Here is a 22,947-nt window from a genome sequence, read left to right on the forward strand (position 1 = left end):
TTAAACCTCCTTCCATTTAACCCCTGGACAACAAGCTGCAACCAGACTGATGAGGAGCCAACAACCTCAAATATGTGCAAACAGGGAAAAGAAAAAAAGCACACCGACAATTATTAAGCTTAATTATGCTTTGACCAATTCATATAACCAAAACCTCTCATTTATGCTATGTTTATATATTTGTTCCTCAAGGATGAGGCGCAAGAACACGTGGAAATGGGAGTGCAATTAACACCATTATTAGCCACAGTGTGTTTAATACGATTAATATTGATTTTTTTTATTTTTCCACATGTTCTTGTACCTCATCCTTGACGTGTATATTGTTTGAACACTTGTGAGGAGTGTGTTTATTGGGAGATGCAGAACGTGACCAGTGGAAGCTTTTTTGTCTTTTATACACTGTATTTGCAGCATGCTCACACTGTTTGGTAGGCCTCATATTATAAATTTGTATTATTTGAGCCTGAGACTTGCTAAGCGCACCAACATTTTTTTCTTTTCCCTGACAAAACAATTAATGCTACAGTTTTATTAGTTTATGAAACATATATGTTGATGTCATTTAAAGAGCATCTGGTCCTTGGTTTACAGAATTGTCTCATACATGTTTATATTCACTTGTGCTGGAAGGCTGGTCCACCTATTTACCACCCTCTCAGTGAAGTAAAACTCCCATACATTACATCTTAAACTGTATTGTATTTTTAAAATAACAATGTGGAGGTTTCTTAGTTTCATAGTATCAAGAAGATATTAATGAACTGCATAGTCTATGAGTGTCAAAATTAGAACTTCAATAAAAAATGTTGGAGAGAATTAGGTTCCCATGGGGCCCAGACATGCTTAGCTACCTCAACAGCATGAAGTACCAAAAGATTTGCACCAACGCTGACGACAACAATGTAGCAGAGATCTTTTCTTTGTCTGCAGATATGTATTCTGCTTTGTGAAGTCATCTGACTGGATTTCTGGTGTACAACTTCAAGTCTGAAATGCTACAACCTAAAACTTCTGTACCATTTGCCGAACAAGACGTGCAGATGCTATGCGAGGGAGAAAAGTAATACAGAGAAGAACAAAGGGTCACCATGAAGAAGCAAAAAGGAGATTTCATTCAGTCTAAATATTCTTGATTGGTCTGTGTCCAAACTGAGCCTCTGTCAGTACAACAGAAGTAACAAAAAATACTATATCTAGAGTGTGTTTGGACATAGTAGAGGTATATAGAAATCTAGAGTCTAGAGTCCCAATTTACAACTAGCACCGCTATGGCACACTCGCTGGAAATCATCAGGCATGTTTTCTGTCTGAGGAACAGGACCACCATCAATGAGAATCAGCATAATCAGACTAGCAACCAGATAGAAGATGCACTTTTACCTCTTGTATAATACACCCTGACTCACCCTAGAGTGTAAGCACATTTGAGCACCTGTTGTTTCTGTAAGTCATCTTGTTACGTTATATACTGCTTGCTATGTCCTGTTTACCCTTTGTACAGAACGGCGGAATCTGATGGCGCCATAGAAAACAATAAATATTAATAATAATAAGTACTTACCTGTCTTGGAAGCCTCTTAGGGGTCGGTTGTACAGCACTGGTGATATAGCGTACAAAAAAATCACGTAAATATTTATGGATTTACTGCACATAAATGAAACTAGGAAAAACAGAACTAAGGAAGATCTGTGCAAAAATGTATGCATGTTTTCCTGCTCTCCTGCTAACCACATATTAATGGTACCCAAGGGACAACATAAATATGCCATATACAGGATAAATTAAACAACAGTGAGAGCTCCCATTTAAGGGTAAAAAAGATTTAGGATTGTTTTTATGATTGGTTCCCAGGCAATAATCTATAGTCTTTGACACAACCACTCACAACTTCTATAGTATATTCCAGAATTCAGATGGAACCCCTGGATAAAAACCTATATAAATTACATTTTCATCAATTTGAGCATAAACTCGGCAACATTTCTTTCCATGGTAACTGCGTGGATGCAACACACCCAGGGGAGTAACTAGAAACCACTGGGCCCTGGTATGTGCCATCATTGCCCCCAAACAACTTGTCTGTGCCTTTTTTGCCCCTTGCACACAATTAAACATTCATGCTCACACATACAATTACACATGCATGTTCACACACAATCAGACATCCATGCTGACAATCATACAAACAAAAAAACATTCTTACCCCCGATTATATCTCACCGCTCCTGCAACTTTCTGTCCGACTGCTCAAACACTGTGAGTGTCCCCAATGCCGGAGCGGTCCAGGTCAGAAGAGCCATTTCAAAACTATTCTTAATCAGTACGAGAAGGCACAAGCAAGGGGTCACAGTAGTTACGCCAGTAAATGGACCTCTTTACGTGATAATACTAGTTAACCAGAGCACAAAAAAGAACCATTATAAAGACCAACATCAAATACGGCTTTCAGTTTAATAATAAAAAATTCAAATCTTTCAAATTCTATATGATAAAGAGTTTCCAAATGTAGTGGGTTTAGAAGCTTTCCAACTTCCTAAGAAGTAAAGGTTAGTTGTATTGTAGAAGGAATTAATAAAAGCTTTTTGGTTGTTTGATACAATATTAATTTGAATGTCTTACAGATCAGAAGAGAAGTCTTCCCTTTCTGTACCCGTATGTCTAAGCATGTATTGATGTTATTGTCATTTTAAATTGTCTGTTAAATATTGTCACTGTTCTCTGCTGTAACAGGGTTATGGAATCTCCTGGCACTATATGTAATATCAAATGCTTTTAGTGGGTTCCATTATCAACGACAAATCAGAAATGCTCGTTTTATACAAGCATTATCTTCAGAATAATCATCCTACATAAGCCTTGAGCAAGTGTATGTTTTCATATATCTAAGAAAAGGAAAAAAAAAACACTGACATGGATGTTATCCTGGGTGTGAACCAAATAGCCGAAAGAGACTAGGGAATAAAATGAATGTCATGCCTAAGGACTGTGTCCAAAGTAGCAAGGAAAGAGGTCAAGCCTCAGTGGGAGTCATACAGCAAGATATTAAACAACAAACACAACTTCCATAGGCTTCACATAGCTTATTTTACTGTCTGTTGCCATTTTATGTGAATAAAAATGTGTATCTTATTCATGTGGTTGTTTGTAAGAAAGCTATGGGGAATCTGTAGCAGGCTATAGAAATCATATACAATATTGTCCGCTGGGGTTCTCTGATTTGAAGATCATCGTGGGCCAGCTTCTCCAATAATGTTAAACCTGCATTTCTAGGTAGAGACACAAAGGAATACTGTAAGCTAGTAACTAAACTGTAGGTTTCCAATGGACTTGCAGTGACTTAAAATATTTCAACTCATCAACTTATCTCTGCCTTTTGCAGGACCAACACAATCAGGGTTTTCCTAGGATAAAATATATGTGAAAACTGAATGTTGATATTTAAGTAATCTTGCTAACAAATTCACAGGTCTAGCTAAGACACCAGTCTATTTAAGAGTTTTTACAGACTCTTCATAAAACACTTCACAGTTCTATCATATGAGAACCTGAAACATGCCAGAGGTAAATGTGCAAGGATAGGCAAAGTGTCCGTACAAGGACACCAGTGTCCACGGCAAGGTTTGTGAGGTCCATAGAACATCATTCAATTGTCCACCACAGACCCCAGTAAATGTCCACCACAGAGAAATGTTGGTGCCGACCCCTGTAAGTGGGACAGCCCCTCCTTCCATGTCTAGATTAACTTGAGCACTGGAATAAAAATGGAATGCTCTGCTCCGTTCCTCCTCTCCTGAAAGAATCCTAAATGTGAAACACTTTGCTTGGTACTTTAAAATGTTCCCACATATCTTCCAAAGTTCCCACATCTAAGCAACACAGTTTTAGCACCGCTCGTTTTATCACATTTGCTTTTATTTTTAATGTTTCTTTAAGTTCTCAGAACACTTTCACATCTGTTCTTCACTTGCTAGAGGCTTTTCCTTTGTTTCTATCCCTTTCACACTTGCACGGCACTGTATTAAAACAAGTAAGCCCATCAGGGAACTGACTCTCCACTGTTACTGTCTGACACCTGTATTAGGCCATATATAAGAAAAAAAGACAGCCAACCGCATAGCCAAGAATTGTATATGTAAAAAGAAAATGAACTACTAACATTTTGACAACGTGTTTGTTTATGCATTCATAAATGTATGTGCTAGAATTAAATAATAATAACAATAATTACATCATTAATTGTGCATTGGTAACTAGAAATTGCCCCCTGGGCTAGTCCAAACTTCTTCTAACAGGGCTGGTCTACCTTGGACTGACTCACTCACAGAGTGAGGAGCACAGTGGGGTCATGTAAAGCAACATGTGAGCAGCTATAAGGAAGACCCCTAGGTAAAGCAACGTAAGAGTGTGAGGGTGTGATTGACATATTAAGGTATGTTGGAATGAAGGTATAAGCATGTTTTAGTGTGTGTGTTACTGTGTGTGATATCAAGTCCAGATAATAAGTGTAGGTTTGTCTTCAAAATGAGCTGGGGTTTACCTCTTATTGCCGTCAGAGCACCTATGGAGAGGCTAACAGCAAACGATACCATTGGCACTCTGAAGGAGGCAGGTGTAATGAGTTAAAAGGAAAAGCTCACTTTATTTAGATCCTAAATTTATACCTATACTATAATGCTGCTTCCAGAACACGTCTGTTCATTAAAGCCATTCGATCCCAGCAACCAGGCAATGTGACTTATATGGATTAAGGTGTCCTATTACATGCCTGTAGCAGGTTTTTCCATATTGCTTGCAACATCATTAATTGTGATATAACTGAACCTGAGCCAAAGTCATTAAATTACAAGGTTACCATTATTTTTCTAGACATCATGGACATAGAGAGTTTAGTTGTGTCATGTGGTTGGAATGGATCTAGAATGCCTGTTTTTATTGTTCCTGGATCATGGCTGCTGTAATAGCGCTAGATTTTGAGACGGGTAGAAAATGGATTATGACTAGCCTCATTGTTAAATCCTTCAATGTGGACTGAGAGGACCAATCAGATTCAGCTATCACATCAAACTGTATTGCTTAATGCTACGGTCACCAGTGTGAAGCTTAAACAAATAATAAGGTGGTTAACACACATCAACAGATGAAATGAAAAAGTCATATGTTTAAGTTGAAAATGTAGACCTTTATTTATACTTTCATTTGTATAGTACAAATCAGGCATCTCACAATTATGATTGATTGACGTGCTCACTTTTCTTCTGCTGTGTGCAGAGAGCTCTATTCATGTTAAGAACATTTATTCCACTCCAAGGTGACGAAGGCACCCATATGAGATCAGCCTGATCACATCTAGCTGGATCTTCAGCTCGGTGAATACCAGAATAATAATTTACACAAGAATTGTCACTTCATGGATATACTATGATCAATAGGGCCAGTAACTTACTGAATGCATAGTGTCCACTATAGCGACTTTCATATAGTAATATGATGTTTACCAATACACGGATGTTGCTTTTATACAGTCTATTTTTTATATTATTCCATCATTTCACTGGAAAGCCTCACTGGATATTCAGATAATATTATCTGTCTAAACTTCTTATATTTGTTTGGCTTTTAAAACTGAATCTATTGATACAGAAATGAAACCAGAATGAAAACTAGAAAACTCAATATTCTACATTCTGATATTATGTATATTAAAACATATTGTTTATTTGTAAATGGAAAAGCCTTTAATCCTTGTATGGTATAATCTGTACTTAAAATAACAAGAGCTAGTACAAAGAATCTTCTGTCTGTTCCATGAAATCATATTTCCGTCCCCTATAAAGCCTCTGTCCCTCAAAGCACAAGAACTCATGAAATATTATTTTAATTGTGCACCATTATGTATTTGTACGCATGCAACAAGGTACACATACATTGATGATCTTTCCCCTCTTTTGAGATGACATTAAAATATATTATCCAGTACAGTTTCTGTAGGAGAGCTGCACTTTAGCTAAAGATTAAAGCGATATTATTAAATTGTCTGAAAAGTACACAGTGCTTGGGATAGACACCATTAGTTTCTAAAGCTGCCCTGATAGATAAAAGACTGATGTTACATCTAAATGAGGCTTTGCTGAAGCAGTGACTGAACCCAGAGCAGAAAGTGCCCTAATTTTGCTGATCTCGAGTGAATTAATTACTTATAACCAGATGCACCAAGCATGTTTATAAAGTAGTTCATGTTTTGTTCTTTTTTCTGCAGGAGTTCGCATTGGAGACAGTATATGCTTATTCGTTTTATACTGAAATCAATAAATAATAATTGGCCCTGTGTAGTATTAAGGGTAGCTTTAGAGCAGTATGCGCTGGGTGGCTGGTCTTGTGGTGGTAGTGGTGGTGACCTGCTGCTTTCTTGCTAAAGTATGAACAGATGGGATAAGTAAGGTGTCCATACCTGGCCACCAGTGTCCATAACCAAGTGATCAATTGCAGAAGCCCCCTTCTGTCACAAAGTCTGTCTACATTCATATGATCTACATCAACAATTTAATAGCTGCCATGACATCTACTCTAACTCAGAAGATATTTCCCATCTTCAGCATTTGCCAAGCCAAAAACAATTGGTTTATAGACTGAAACCTAGATGTAAACCTGAAGTCTAGATGTAAACTACGTAGATACTCATTAGAAACAAATTGTTCAATTCATCCTGAGTGATCCTGCAGAGTTCAACAGAATAACCGCTATGACTGTATGTTCCTCTAAGATAATACGCATATCCATCACTTTCTGGTTTGGTGAAGTTACGCTACACATAGTACTTCAGAGCAGACAATCTCATTGTTTTGTAAGCATGCATTATAGTAATGGCCTGAAAGGAGTCTCTGTTCCAATATACAGGTTGTGTCCATCATGCTTCTCCATCTCCCTTCTCAATTGACTGTTGATATAAACAGTTAGTAAAATGGTCTTGCTTCTTTTTTATTTGTATGTAATATTATGATGAAAGGTAACAAATATGGCAATACTTGAGACACACCAAGCTCTGCTGTGGGGAGGGAGGTCAAAGATGCCATTTATTCTGGGGATAAAAAGGCAGTGTATTGACCTACGTCAGTCTTTACCACAGATTGTTGGGACCGTTGAGATGCATGCACCCTCGTTTTTAATGGAATAGGTGAGTTCTTTGCTATTATTGGTTATATTGAAAAGATAATGCAAGACTGTTAAACAAAGGAAAGGCAAACCAGAACATTTTAACCTGATTAATTTAGTTACTGCAGAAATCAATAGATTTCAAGCGCACAGCATAATTAACTCTATCTAGTTAATCATTGATGGTATCACGAATTGTACACAAGGGAATGGTGGATCTTAAACATCTAGTATTGTTTTAAAATTGAGGAACCACCCAGATCAAAGTTACTTAGAGATATAAAATCGCATGATATGAGGGATAAGTGAACTGAATAAAACTGCTCTATTGATATTCTTCTTTCAAATGCCCCACAGTTCCATAAGGAACATCAATTTACAGATATGTGGTTAAAAACAATGAAAAAAATAAATGTTAACCTAGTCCTTTGTATGCTGATGTCATTAAGGTAAATTAACAATGAAAAGGACCATGCTTTATGATAATATGCCTCCGTTATACTTCCCTCACTTTCTTTCTATAGATCACTCTCTGAACAGAACACCACTGCAAACAAAACCTGAGACACGGATATCCACATGTTTTAGTGCTAGATCCTTCACCAATGGGATGGCAAGCATTTGGGAAGGTTACGGTTCTCGTTGAAAGACTTAGTTTACCATTAACATTAAAAAGGACCTAAATAATTATTGGTACACACAATATACTAATTTAACTCAATGGAGACTCAATGGAAATATTTCACAAATATATTGTACAGAGCAATTATATCCTTTAAATTTCACTAGGGTATAACCAGGATAAGAAAGGATTTTTTTTCTTTAACCTTTCATTGGTTATTACAGCTCCACCATTATGAGATGGATTTAGTTTAATTTAGACAATCCATTTCTTCACCCTTACAACATGAATCTGCTTTACGTGACTGGCAAGGCAATCAGGGTGCGCGTGTCGTATGATGCTGAAATCAAAAGTATGATATAGAAGAGTTAAATGTGATTAATTGCTGGATGATGCACTCTATAATCCAGATTATCTCAGCATATGTTTGTGGTTTTTCTATTTCATAGCCGTAAGCCATATGCCTAAGATATTATTTGCTCTGTAATGAAGGATATTGGTGGTAAATGAGATACTGAGCTTGAGGCTCTGTTGCTTTGATATCAGCTGCCTGATGACATGACTCTAATTTGAACAACAGGGAAACTTCAGTCTCCTATTCTCCGATGACAGGTCATCTGAGTGAAAGGAAATTAGAACTATGAACTGGACCACGGGAAACACTACGGCATGTTTCAACTGGATTAATGAATTATTACTACAATCATTTAAAGAATATCAAATTAGAAGTATATATATATACTCAACACATTTTTAACAACATTGGTCCAATTCTGTGAACTTGCTTGGATCTAGAACAATGCGTTTTATAACATGCACCCAGACCAAGAAATGCAGCCTTATGGTCTGAAGCGTGATGTTCATTGTGCTTCTATAGATTGCTCAGTAGGTACAAATTAATAATCTCATGGGGATCTTGTGATCCGTAAATCCAGATCTGTGAATATGCGACCCTAGAGCCTCTTTTGTAAATTAATATTTGCCAAGGTAGCTGACTATGTAAATGTCCATGTGCAGTTTGGAAAAATAATAATAACCCTACTGATGTTTACGAATAAATCAGTGAATCCCATCAAAACCCTATAAAGAGAGCAACTTTCAACTTCCTTTTTCACAAATCCAGGAGTGCATTTTAAAGATCACAGATAATTTATGATACTGTGAAAGTGCCAGTGTGTGCATTTTGCAATTCTAGTGTATAATCTGTCAAAATAAATGAAGGCAACTATATATCATCTCTAACCACAGATTAAAGGTAAGAGAGGATCCAGCGTAAAAAAGCTTCTTACAGAATGGTTAATGAAAAGGATGTGGTAATGCAGTCTTAGTTCCATCATACTTTTGGGGAGCCTCATTACAACACTTTAGTGACCTACTCAAATAAGTGTGTGTAACGAGGCCACTGGCTAAGAAGTGAAGTGGGGTTTTCTCAAACCTTCTTCTGAGAGGGTGGCTTTGTGAATGGACGGGGATAGCCATGCACAGAGACAGGGCTGGCCCCAAACATCCTTTAGTGGGTTGGGAGTGGTAGGGAAGCTATGCGATAGTGAGCGCGACCAAATGCTGCTCCCCTGCCCTGCTACACCCAGAGACTCCAGGTCCAACGCAAACTGTTCCCAGGTATGGATATTATCCCATATTGTGAGCACCAATAGCAGATGTTTCTAATAAATCCCCAGCCCTTAATCTGCCTCGGACAAGGTGGTTTATAGTTAAAAACTGATTTTCCCCACATAATAATATGGCTGGTGTCTATATTGCCCCTTCATGGTATAAACACTGGTCAGTGAAAGCCATTCTGTTCTGTTAACTGAACAGTAATATAGAACCATTTTTCATCTGCACAGACGTAGTAGATAAGCAATGTCCCCATTTATGATAGTTTAGGTAATATATATATATATTAGGGCTGCAACTAACGATTATTTTAATAATCGATTAATCGGCCGATTATTTTTTCGATTAATCGATTAATCGGATAAAAAAAACAATATGCAAATTTTTCGTTTATTTAAAAGAATTTAATGAACTGGATGTTAAAAAACAACTTAAAATTTACATTAACATTCTTATTTTGTTATGATGTAATAAAAAACAATATTTTCAAAGTACAAGAACCCAAACACAATATTTATGAAACAAAATAACCCCAAACATTCAGAAAAGAGGTGGACTATTACTGTTCAAGAAACTTTGCCCCAGCACTTTGCACTTTGCACCCAGCACTTTGCACCCAGCACTTTGCACCCAGCACTTTGCACCCAGCCCTGGCACTTTGCACCCAGCACTTTGCACCCAGCACTTTGCCCCAGCCCTGGCACTTTGCATCCAGCACTTTGCACCCAGCATTCAGCACTTTGCACCAGCACTTTGCACTTTGCACCCAGCCCTGGCACTTTGCACCCAGCACTTTGCACCCAGCCCTGGCACTTTGCACCCAGCACTGGCACTTTGCACCCAGCACTTTGCACTGTGCCCCTGCACCCAGTCTCTAACTCTGCCCTGCACCCAGCCCTGCCCCCACATTCTGCCCTGCCCCCACACTCACACTCTGCCCTGCACCCACTCTGCCCTGCACCCACACTCACACCCTGCCCTGCATCCCCACCCCCACTCTGCCCTGCACCCAGTCTCCCACTCTGCTCTGCACCCACACTCACACCCTGCATCCCCACCCCCACTCTGCCCTGCACCCAGTCTCTTGCCCTGCACCCCCCACCCCCACTCTGCCCTGCACCCCCACCCCCACTCTGCCCTGCACCCCCACCCCCACTCTGCCCTGCACCCACACTCACGAACCGCTCTGTGCGAATGGAGCCACTCGCACAGAGCGAACCGCTCTGTGCGAATGGAGCCACTCGCACAGAGCGAACCGCTCTGTGCGAATGGAGCCACTCGCACAGAGCGAACCGCTCTGTGCGAATGGAGCCACTCGCACAGAGCGAACCGCTCTGTGCGAATGGAGCCACTCGCACAGAGCGAACCGCTCTGTGCGAGTGGAGCCACTCGCACAGAGCGAACCGCTCTGTGCGAATGGAGCCACTCGCACAGAGCGAACCGCTCTGTGCGAGTGGAGCCACTCGCACAGAGCGAACCGCTCTGTGCGAATGGAGCCACTCGCACAGAGCGAACCGCTCTGTGCGAGTGGAGCCACTCGCACAGAGCGAACCGCTCTGTGCGAGTGGCTCCATTCGCACAGAGCGATTCGCTCTGTGCGAGTGGCTCTGTGCGATCCGTGCACATAGACACGAAGAATACTTACCTCCGGAACGCGTCACATCCGTCACGTAGCTAGAAGGCGGAGACTGCAGAGCGTGTAGCAGAAGCGGGGAACGCTCGCTGAGGTAAGTAAAAGGAGCCGAGTGCTCCAACAACGAATTGATCACTCGATTAATCGATAACGGAAATCGTTATCGATGATTTCCGTTATCGATTATTATCGATTTTATCGATTCGTTGTTTCAGCTCTAATATATATATATATATATGTGCAATGTAACTGTGTGTATGGTCATTGAGGATAGCAGCGAGTACAAATGATTGTGTTGTTGCTGACCGATTTCTTGGCAAGAGACAGAAAAGAGGGCATTTGGGATTTCAAGTGAATATTTTAAATCCATAATTTTGCTTTGAACTAGAAGTCCTTAGATTCCACCTTGGGGGAGACCTAGAGGTGAGGTGGCTTAGTTACGCGACATTATTACAGTCACAGTAACCTTGCTGCTGGCATTCTAAAAAAAGCAGTTCTATAATCTGTGCAGTGCCACTACGATCAATGGGTGGCATCAGATAGCATCCCCAGCTACTTAAAGACTTTTTTTCAGAACAAATGATTAATTCATAAAGAAACGAATGTGATGCCTCCATTATGTTTGCAAAGTATATGCTTGCAAGGTTTTACATCTCACTGCGGTAGTGCATTATAGCGGAAACCCTTCTCTAGCAAAATAACAAGTCAGCTCTTTAAATCCCATTCACCTTCACGTTATAGCGTAAATCACTTGGGGGTTTTAGTTAACAAGAGAGGAGATGTGCAGATTAAAAAGCTATAGAAATCACCACCATTTCTGCTCCAGTAATGTATGACATATTGGGTTGTTTAACCCTGAGGGAGTTGCAACCAACTCTATTTTAAAGAAGCAGCACATTGATTTTGCTTCAATATCAGCAAAAAAAGTGGTTTATGCCCTGAAGCATAATACTCAGGAGCTGAACTACCGTACATATTCAATACAACTGAGGAGGCGACGTGTGCCCAAAATATAACTCACTGCAACCCCAGGCAGCTGGTCCAACCACCTTCCATCAATCCATGCAGCATACTTGACCATTAAAGCAAAAGAGCTATTACATTTAGGAGGAGACTGCTCCTTAGGTGAAATGACCTTAAATATCCCCAAAAAAGAATCAACTGCATTAATTGCTATTCAGATTGAATAGAATCCTCATGATTGTAACACAGCGCTTTTGTCTCCTGATGTTGATTATGACACGTTATGACATTTTTTAACCCAAAAAAAAACACACAGCAATTTACACAGTAAATCTGAAATAAATTAATATGATTAACATCTCAGAAACATGAATCACTTACTGTATATTTAATGTATAGAGAAGTACAGTATACAGCCTAAGTGGGATACGCCAACTTGTTCATAATTCTCACTCAAACATCTCACAGAGATCAGTCTCCGCATCAACCCAGAGCAATCCAATTTTAGGCTTTAATAAGTGAGCTTTGATTACAATGTTGGCAGTGCTTCCGAGACACAGAGACGTGTGCCTGGTGCTAACTCCTTCTAAGACATCTTAATGACGACGGAGTAATTCTAACATTCACATAAGTAAAGGGGACGCCATGGGGGCTACCGGTTACACTACTGAAAACATTTCAGATAATACTGAAGCTTCAAGAAGAGTTTACATTTTCAAAAATGATCTCTCCAGCAGAGACACGTTTCTATTAAAAAATGAAAGTGCTAAATATCATGTTCCATTGTGAATAAATATTGTCTTACTAGCAGATAACAAAACTATCAAAAAGTTGCTATGGACATAAATTAAAATTTATACAATCAAAACCAAAATACGCCAGTAGTGGTACATGCAATTTATTGCAATTCTACAGGGCAAAAGCAAGATACCAAAATAGGACCCCATATGCCTGCAGTAGCCAAGGTTGTCTGCTATTTAGTTCGCCTTTAGTCATCTAGAACTTTGTAGTGATAATCAGACTGAAAAATACCAAGCACTTACATTAAACTCACAGAGGTCAACACTGTCCAAACTTTTGCTTCTGTGGATCCGTCCCTTTATTCTTCGTAGGGATGGTTTCCCTTGACTTGTGCTAGAAGTGGCAGCATTGGGGTTCTCAGATGATGGGGTGACCCTGCAATAAAACCAGATACAAGTTCATCAATGGGTGGAACAGAGGTCTGCTCTAATCACATAATATCATATATCATGTTTAAAGCAACTTAAGGTTTCCTATTCAGCATAATGTTGAATATTGGAAATATAAGGAAAAATAGATTTTGGAAGCAGATACGGACCAATTTGCAGATCTAGTGCCTCTATACCTTTTTTTGCGAAATATATCTTGTTATTAATTTAATGTGGTTCTTGGGACAACTATGTGTATATCCAGGACATTCATAAGCATTTTAGTCACCAGCAATTCTACATTCTGTTCTTCACAATCTCTAGGGCCACCATCTCCTGTGCACCATTCATGGTTCGACTGCTAATTCACAGCATCTAGAGTGCTCTTCTAAAGAGTTTTGGCAGTTGACAGGCCTCATTTTAAGTCGGAGAGGACACTTTGGCACAAAACAGTGGAATAGTTAATTTTATTTTTTACTGAATAATCACCAGAGTATTTGTTTGAGTAAGCAGATTTATTTGACACAATGATATCTACTGGAAGCCGAAGAACTAGACAGTACTTAACGTTAATGAAAGCAGTGACAAATGATTATTTTCCAAATTAATGATGTAATAAAACGCAGAACACAGAAAAACAATGACTGGCTCATTGTTAGACCTGTCAATGTATATGAATACAAGCTCTAACATGGCAAAAGTGACAGCGATAAGTCAAATCAAACTGAAGTATTGGCATATTATATTGAAAACGTTGCACTACTGTTTGAGAGAGTGCTGGGTGATTTAACACCAATATTTAAACTAGTGGATTTTGCTCTTTAAGAGTCTTTTTTCACCATTTGAATCTTTTTTTCCCACTGACACACATAGTGTATAGTATTGTTTTTCATTTTATTGTGAGCAGATTAGTGTAAGATGTCCTATAGAGTATGTTACTATTTTACCCATCTTGTTAGAATTCCACATAACTTGTTTCATAATCAGCTTACATCATTGTGGTTGAGAGAACACAGAGGTTTTCCCTTATTTTAGAAGATTACAGACGCTCCGTATGAGACTCATTGATTCTGACAGAAAAGAACCCTCAACAAACCAACACGTTCCTAGCCCAACTTTTCTGTGTTAAAAATAGTAGTATGCTGTGGCATTATAAAAGCATAAAACAAACGACCAACAGACCCAGATACAGTATATCACACAGCAAATATTGAGGTGGTTCAGAGGGTCTGTCCGCCAGGCTTATTAGTATCAGGTAACTAATATATAATTCATCTTGGGTCCAACACAGATATACTCAGAACTCAACTTTGACAACTCTGCAAATTCTCAATTTCCCTGAGCTCAGGTAAACAGAATCCAAATTTTTTTATGTGGACAACTGTTTTCGCATGAACCCCCGGGAAAGGCACCAAAAAAACTAGGTAACTATGAGTTCTTCTACATAACTAAGTAGAGGTTGGCAAGCCGTTTCCATCATGACATGTGTCCATCCAAGCTGCCATTAAGAGATCATATCATGCATTCTTCTGGGCACATGCAAGGAACCAGTTACAAAATGGGAAGAGCGTTTGCCATTTCTACTTTCGGCTGAGCTATGACACCTTTAATGATCTGGGCCAACCCAGGCATTGGGCTCATGCCCACATCCCAGGCCCACACTCGCTGTAATAAAACCCAATTTTTGTGTGTAGAGCCTCAGTAGCTATATGATGCTGGTGAGTTCAGTTACGGAGTACATTCCAGTTGAGGACACGTTCAGTTTTGTGAATAGCACAAATGTTCACTTTTAACTTTGCAATCAATTAATGCAAATGGATATGGCAAATAAACCTTCTATTCATATACTCCATGTAAATAAAACAAACACGCTTTACAATGTATTGTTTTTCGTAAAAGAAATTTTCCTCAAAGCCCAATTAATGACTTTTAGCGGGGATGTTTACAGTACCTTGGACAGCAGATGATCCAGACCTGTACACATCTGCAGCTTTGCAATTACATTATCTCATATGTAAGTGAAAATATTGCCAAAGGGTATATTTTTATAATTGCTGGAAAAAAAATCTAGGGCAAAAATAACGTTACAGAGACGGGGTTTTAATTACATTAATTCTGTATGTTAAATTTGATCATTTCTGCTGGTGTGATACTAGTAATTTAGTCTGTTCATTATTACTTATTATTATTAATATGCCCCGGGTTCAAAGTGGAAATACATCGAATTGTATTAAGCAATATTAATGACTTCTTTAGTGTCTTAGCTGACACAGATCTTGGAGCCCACACGTAGGTGATCCTTATATTTGCAGATGGCCAACAAATTTGCTTAAGGAATTGCAATTTCATGATGGACGTTGAATCAATGGTACTTTGGCCTCTTTCAGCTAAAAATAAAAGGTTTATTTTGCAGAAAAACAAGCTGGCTGGACATTCACAATACTATTTAATGGTTAATTAGTTTGATATAGATGGGGTAAGAGGCAGATTCCCTGAGCTTATACAAAGCACAGTAAGTAAAAATGGAGGTCCAGCTGTCTATCATAAATAAAGAGATAGTGACCTTATATACACAAAAGAGACGACGTGAACATATATAGGAGTAATAATAATATATTTTCAGCAGGCTTTGAAAGACATGAGCCAAATGAAATGAATACCACCCTTCTTAAATGTTAATCCAGAAATGTCATATTCTAATATTATTTCCAGCTAGTTTAATGTGAAGGTTCACAAAAGATTCCTGGAAGCCCATGGGTCACCATTGCATGATAATTACCTAAACTATCAATTATTTCAAAGTTTGCTTCAAATACCATAAAGCTTAATATCTACACAAGGTTCCCCACGGGAAAAAAAAGTCTGTACGGTATATAATGGTGTGGGTCTGAGCTTTTTTGTTTCTATGGTACTTTGATTTCTTTATTTCTAATGACCTAGGTCTTTTTTTACCGTGTGTCTGTTACAACAAAGCTTGTTTGTCCTTATTCACAGACTTTCACAAGCAATCCACTAAAATGGACCTCCTCCATGCCAAAGAACCAAGCGTTCTACTGTCTACCAAAATATAGATAAAAGGGTTTAATTTACCGAGATAACATTAACAAACACATCATGGCAGTTGGGAAATAGCTAGAGCATCAGTTACTTCAGAGTACCTGCTGAGAAGCAGTAGGGATTAAACGAGTTCATAAAACATATTTACACCAATAAATAAATGTCAAGAATTGTTCAATTCAAAACATTAGGGAGATATATTGAGGGTTTATAAGGGCAATTATTATAGCGCGGTACGCGTAAATAAGGACTGAACGTAAACTGTAACACACAAGATGTACATAACGAATGTGATATAAGGACAGACATTCTTTCAGACGCTCTCTGACTATAGCAATTCAAACAAAATAGGTAAATCTATAACACTTTAACATTTAAAAATGTATCATAGGAGATTGTGATCCGTGTGAGCAAAGAACAAAACCTGAGTAATATTATATATTCATTATATGTGTAGGCAGGCGGATACTCACGAGGTGGTTGGTAGCCACGAGCTATGTGTTTACTGATTGCTGGACATGTATTGTGTGCACACAGTTGTTTACCCTGTACTGGGTGCTGTATGATTTGTTGCCTAATATTGGAGGTAAGCTGCCTACTACGATATTTATCTTTTTATGCTTATTCGTATGTGTCGTCCATACAGTCTAAAAAAAGAAAATCAAAATGTGATTGCTATAACTCAAATTCTATGTGTCTACTCTTATTGTTGACAAAATAAATCACAATACACTACAGCAAATTGAATGTTTGACAATAAAACAATAACAGGCTTTTCTGATATGATTAAAAATAATAGACCATGATGTGATATGGTTACTTTGATATACGACACCATGACTTAATGACATAATAGATATAAATCAAGGGAAAAAAGGAAAAATAGCTATTCAATGTTAAAATGTGTAAATATATATATATATATATATAAATATATAGATTTTTATATATATATTTATATATATATATATATATATATATATATATTGAATTGATTGTCTCTGCATTGCAGGCCCCCTAATCAGCAGAGCACGTAAATATTGCATTACTGTTTGCAATGAACAGGATCTCGGATTCTAGCGTGGCGATAGATCAATGCGATACAAAGGACAGGTACCGGAGAGACCAAAAAGCACTGACCGTACACTATTTGTGGTTCACGGGGACCAGTGCTTGGGTAATTAATATTCATTTGCCATTGATAACCAATATAGTCTTGGAAAACTGATCACCATCAATTGTCCCTACAGCATTTGTTATCCTTTCTCACTCTGCGTAGGCTCTATGGGAAGCGAAGGCCACTTACTACCCGGGGGGGGTCGGTATTTCTTAATACCATTTATAAAAATCTAGAAACAGGAATTGTGTGTACTCATTACTAATAGAAATATCGGCGCTGTGGATTCGGGTTAAACGCCTGCTTTGTGTTTTTATATGAATTACACATGAAAATGTCTCTGATGTATTATGTTGATATATGAAAGTGGAATGCTGAGGTTCTTTTAGTGCGGTATAATGGCCAGAATATAAATGCTATTTATTTACATTTAGAAATACGTTCACCTAGGCAGCTTCATGCATCATATCCATGCAAGGCGGACAACAATCTTTTGTAATAACACATATGCATTATGCATCATGGCCCTTACCTGCATGCAATTACACACAACAGGCATTCGTGTTACAGCCATACATCTTTCATAGGCATCAGTCGCTTGGCGCACAACGCATGGATATATACAGTCATCATTTAGAATAATGCATACACATATATAAATGGTGCCTCATGTCACGCACATAGGCTGTCACATGCCAGCACACACACAATGTGGATAGCACAATATGAAGTGTGACCCATTGCAATACAATCCATACACAGATGCATCACCCATGGCACACAGTGCATTTCACCTATACACAGCAACACCTATGTGCAGCACGCAGGGTACCACTATATAGTATCCAAGGCAACATGTATAACACCATGTGTCTGCTCCCACTATATAGTCTCCAAGGTAACGGGCGTTACATGCACATACCTGCATGATACATGATACTAAGCCACACGGAATGGTTCTGCGAAGCATGCACAATACACACGGAATGCACCCATCATGTAACGGACACGGGGGGGGGACACGATCCACTCACCATAGCCTTCTTTTATAAGGTAGCAGGTTGCCCCTGTTTGAAGGAGTCACCCCAATCGCCATCTGCAGCACAGTCAGGTATTTCTGGTATTTCATTTTGCCTCCCCCCTTGATTCTCCCCTCTGATGCCCCCCCTCAGACCTCTGCATGCGATCATGAAATTGGGATTCCCAGGCATCTGCCGTCCTGCCCTGTGACCCCCCGGTCTCCTCCCCTCGCTCTCCCGGGCTGTGCTCCGCTCTCCCCTCGGCGTGTCTTGTCAGCAGAGCGCCATTTCTGAGCGGCACATAGAGATAACATTGACAGCTTGAGGTGGCAGCGCCATCCTTCTTCCCTCTCCTCTCTCTCTTCTCTCTCCACCCGCCCTTCTTTCCTCTGTCACTGAAGCTCAGACAATCCTATTAGCGCCTAGAATAGCGTCCTGTTAATCCCCTCACCGCTGGTTTAGGTCTAATGAGGTTGTGGCTGCAAACACCTAGCGATCACTTCCAAATGATCTAAGCATCCCAGTGCCCTCTCCCCAGCATCTCTGCAAAGGACAAGCTGGGAGGGGGGGGAGGGAGAGGATGGCAGTGGGCAACGGGCACATTAAGCAATTAGTTCCTACGCCTCCTCCTCCCCACAAGAATTCTCAACAATTTAGGTCAACACTTTTTTTACTGGAAAATTTCGCATTTTTTTTTTAATGGAACTTCGATTTTTTACAGGAAGGGGGGAGGGTTTGGCAGGACCCAAAAAGGGACAAATTGAAACGATATTAGCTTTTATGTTTCATTTCAGTGGGCTTGGTAGATGCCCACATATAGTTAGGACATTCAGAAACATTTGAGAGGCTACAAAAATTAATCCTAAATACTACAGTAATATTTTTATTATTATTACTGTTTTCACTGATCTTTATGTATGCATTTGATGAGAGGATGGTAGAAAAATGGGACTGCTTCCCATCAGACGTGGTAGAGGTTATTACAGTAAGGGCATTTAAACATGTATGGGATAGGTATAGATATATCCTGAATATAAGACAAGGTCAAGAATTGAGGTCTGAATCTTTACACGCACATTCTATGTTTCTATGTCTTTTGCTCAGCTATTGACTGTTTCCAAAGAGTGGAAGAAACAAATAATTAATACCTATGGTCGGTAAGTTGGATCATTTGGATGAAAAACTCCAAAGATATTGCCAAGTAATTTGTTGTTGCTACACCACATGTAAAGATATGCTTGTTGGATATCTGAAAAAAAATGTTTTTTGTTTCAGATCAAATAATATATATTTTTTTAGTGATAAGCACAAGGTACTTATCATATCCCCAAAAATGCTTTTCATGAGAAGAAAGCTTTACCAGAGCAGTAGATATCTAATCTGGCATCCCTGCTAAATCAACTTACTACAGTGATGACATGCCAAGGGTAAGGTAGTGCCAATTTAGAACTTCAGGATTTTGAGTGGCCATAAAGAGATAGAATTAGAGGTATAGGACTGATTCTCCAATGAGTCACGGAGGAATTCAAGAAACAGCCATAAAAATCGTCAGAACCCCCGCCAAGGAATGATTTCATTGACATTATTCTAGAACCCACAAGCAGGGGATTCTTTCTATAGCGGACATTAACAGTACGCTTAGAACTTAAATGTGGATTGAAAACATACACTCTGTAGAGTTGTAGTGGAAAGTTGGCTACCGGCTTTATTCAACATGATTATTATCGGCACCGGCACCATAAAATAAAATGGAATATGAAGTGTAAGTAATTAGGGAAAAACATTGGGATTATAGTACATCTCCTATAAGAGAGAATTATATAAGAAGGCCAAACTGTGGAAGAGGGTTGGTGTGTGGCAGGTAAGAGTATGTCAGCATGTGAAAATAAGATTATAACAGAGGTAAGAGCTGGCGTGACAGTGAGACTGTCACATGAGAATGAGCGTGGCCGTGTGAGTCTCTCTTTATAAAAATCAGCATGACAATCAAAAGGTATGAGAAGTGGTGTCACACTGAGAGCATGTCGCCATGTAACGGAGAATTGCGATTTTAACTCACGAACTTCACTATGCATTATGAAGGGTCAATCTTATCAAGCTTCTCTTACAAGGACATTTTCCAGACATCAATTGATGTGCCAGCTGGACAGGGTAATATGCAATTATAGAAAGAGACCTATGGTGTAACCTCAAAGCGTATTTGGGGTCTTTCATTATAACAGGCGTGGAGATCAGCAGGTTGAGAAAGGGGTTGTGTGTTGTAAAACGTAAGTGAGACGTGTTTGGAACAGATGGTGTACTGCTGAGATTTATCAGGGCGTGAACTGGAGACTGGTGCAGAATGAACATATACGAGTGTGTACTATCACATTTAAAACATTGATCACTGCCTTCTTATACCAGTATTAATTTTCTTTTATAGTGTAAGCCACTTGATTTGTTTTTATCTGTTTCATATACTGTTTAGAAGGTCATGGCTGTTGATTTATTTACATAGGTTTTGCAATTTTGTTGTTTGTTTGTTTTACAAAACTGTTACATGATAGCTGTCGATCTCACTGCATTCCCATGATGCCAGACTGTCTGACATAAGACTGTGAAAAATAATTTCTGGGTAGTCATTGTTTTGTAGGAATCTGCAGAATTTACTTTAGCCACACTGGGTGGACTGGGTGGGTAATCCACATGCATGTGTTAGCACATTTATTGGATAAACTTACTAAAGGGCTTTAAAAAAAGTTTTACAATTTGGTTTGGCATGTATGGGGGCGATAATTAAGGAAAATAATGATATAATCACTCAAGTTTTCATTCATGGAAATCCACTTTTAACTCTCTATGTGATATACAAAAAAAACCCAGTATCTAACAGTGTCCTGTTTGCCCATTGTACCGTGCTGCGGAATATGATGGTGCTATATAAAAGAATATATATAATAATAGAGGGTTTACTTTAGCCACACTGGGTGGACTGGGTGGGTAATCCACATGCATGTGTTAGCACATTTATTGGATAAACTTACTAAAGGGCTTTAAAAAAAGTTTTACAATTTGGTTTGGCATGTATGGGGGCGATAATTAAGGAAAATAATGATATAATCACTCAAGTTTTCATTCATGGAAATCCACTTTTAACTCTCTATGTGATATACAAAAAAAACCCAGTATCTAACAGTGTCCTGTTTGCCCATTGTACCGTGCTGCGGAATATGATGGTGCTATATAAAAGAATATATATAATAATAGAGGGTTTACTTTAGCCACACTGGGTGGACTGGGTGGGTAATCCACATGCATGTGTTAGCACATTTATTGGATAAACTTACTAAAGGGCTTTAAAAAAAGTTTTACAATTTGGTTTGGCATGTATGGGGGCGATAATTAAGGAAAATAATGATATAATCACTCAAGTTTTCATTCATGGAAATCCACTTTTAACTCTCTATGTGATATACAAAAAAAACCCAGTATCTAACAGTGTCCTGTTTGCCCATTGTACCGTGCTGCGGAATATGATGGTGCTATATAAAAGAATATATATAATAATAGAGGGTCAGAGGCTTAGATGTAATGTAAGGAAGCAGTGAGTTGCTAAGACTCGGTTAGATGAGTGGAAACGCCTTTAGGCAGAAGTTGTAGAGGTTAATGCAGTTAGGGAATTTAAACATGTATGATAAAGGCATATGGCTATCCTGAATATAAGACAAGACCAAGTCTAAATAAGGTTAGAGAATTTTACAGCAGGGAAAAATAGGCAGACTAATTGATCAACTCACTCATCAGAGTAGATCCTGAAAACACGCATTGTTGCAGTTGAGGATCAACATTAAGAAAACCTTATCTTTGACGTGTTTCTGCCTACCTAAATAGAATTATTATGGGTCTAAAGGATGCATTTTTTGTCATAAGAGCATTCCATCAGTCAGCTAATATGGATTACCAACAATCAGTTTTCTAAATGGATCACTCTGAGAGTAGATAGTTTTTTTACCAGGTTACTATGAGATAAAACATAGGAGATAAGTCACCTCAATATGATGAGCATGACCTGCCATGTTTGTATAACATGTTTAGCTGTAACAGTGTTATGCTGCTGGTTTCATTGCTTTCAAAATCACTTTGATTTCACCAAAATAACATGTTGGTGTCATTACAGTGATTTTCACATATTCATAACATTTAGATAGGATGTGAGCTCTGTATGACTTATGCAGCATGTAAAATATAATGCCACTTCCTTATTACATCTTCATAATTACTAATCTATTTAACCACATATTCTATTAACAAACAGAATCCTAATATTCTGCCATATTACTATGATCATTGGAGGTCTAGGATTTAATCCCATACCAGAGACTCTTATGTTTTAGTGTAAACATCTAGAGGTCCTTTATAGTGACTATTTGTACTATAACTTTCTGAGAAGACTGCCTTTCCAACTACCACATCTGCTAAGCCAGTGGTTACCATAAGCAGTTCATCTGCTTTTATGGTACCACCTCTGGCCCATACCAAGTTTCCTCAGAGCACTGTCCTCTACATACCACAAACACCATGTAACCTTCCCGTATTATTACCACATTCAATACAAATA

General features: G+C 38.7%; 1 protein-coding gene across 5 annotated transcripts in view; it reads right to left on the reverse strand.

The window, feature by feature from the left end:
- TJP1 (tight junction protein 1) overlaps positions 1-18,698 on the reverse strand; it is a 135,740-nt gene extending 117,042 nt beyond the window's left edge. For 3 of the 5 annotated variants that reach the window (XM_053465320.1, XM_053465316.1, XM_053465315.1), the window contains exons 1-2: positions 18,366-18,698; positions 13,032-13,164 (exon numbers count right to left, since the gene is read on the reverse strand). In XM_053465320.1, coding sequence (XP_053321295.1) covers positions 13,032-13,164; positions 18,366-18,460 — 228 coding nt within the window. In that variant the 5' untranslated portion in view covers positions 18,461-18,698. The remainder of the gene's footprint in view (positions 1-13,031; positions 13,165-18,365) is intronic. The other 2 variants (XM_053465321.1, XM_053465317.1) reach the window with 1 other exon arrangement.
- Between the last annotated feature and the right edge of the window lie 4,249 nt (positions 18,699-22,947).

The sequence above is a fragment of the Spea bombifrons genome, chromosome 4 (assembly GCF_027358695.1).
Source record: "Spea bombifrons isolate aSpeBom1 chromosome 4, aSpeBom1.2.pri, whole genome shotgun sequence".
Taxonomy (NCBI): domain Eukaryota; kingdom Metazoa; phylum Chordata; class Amphibia; order Anura; family Pelobatidae; genus Spea; species Spea bombifrons.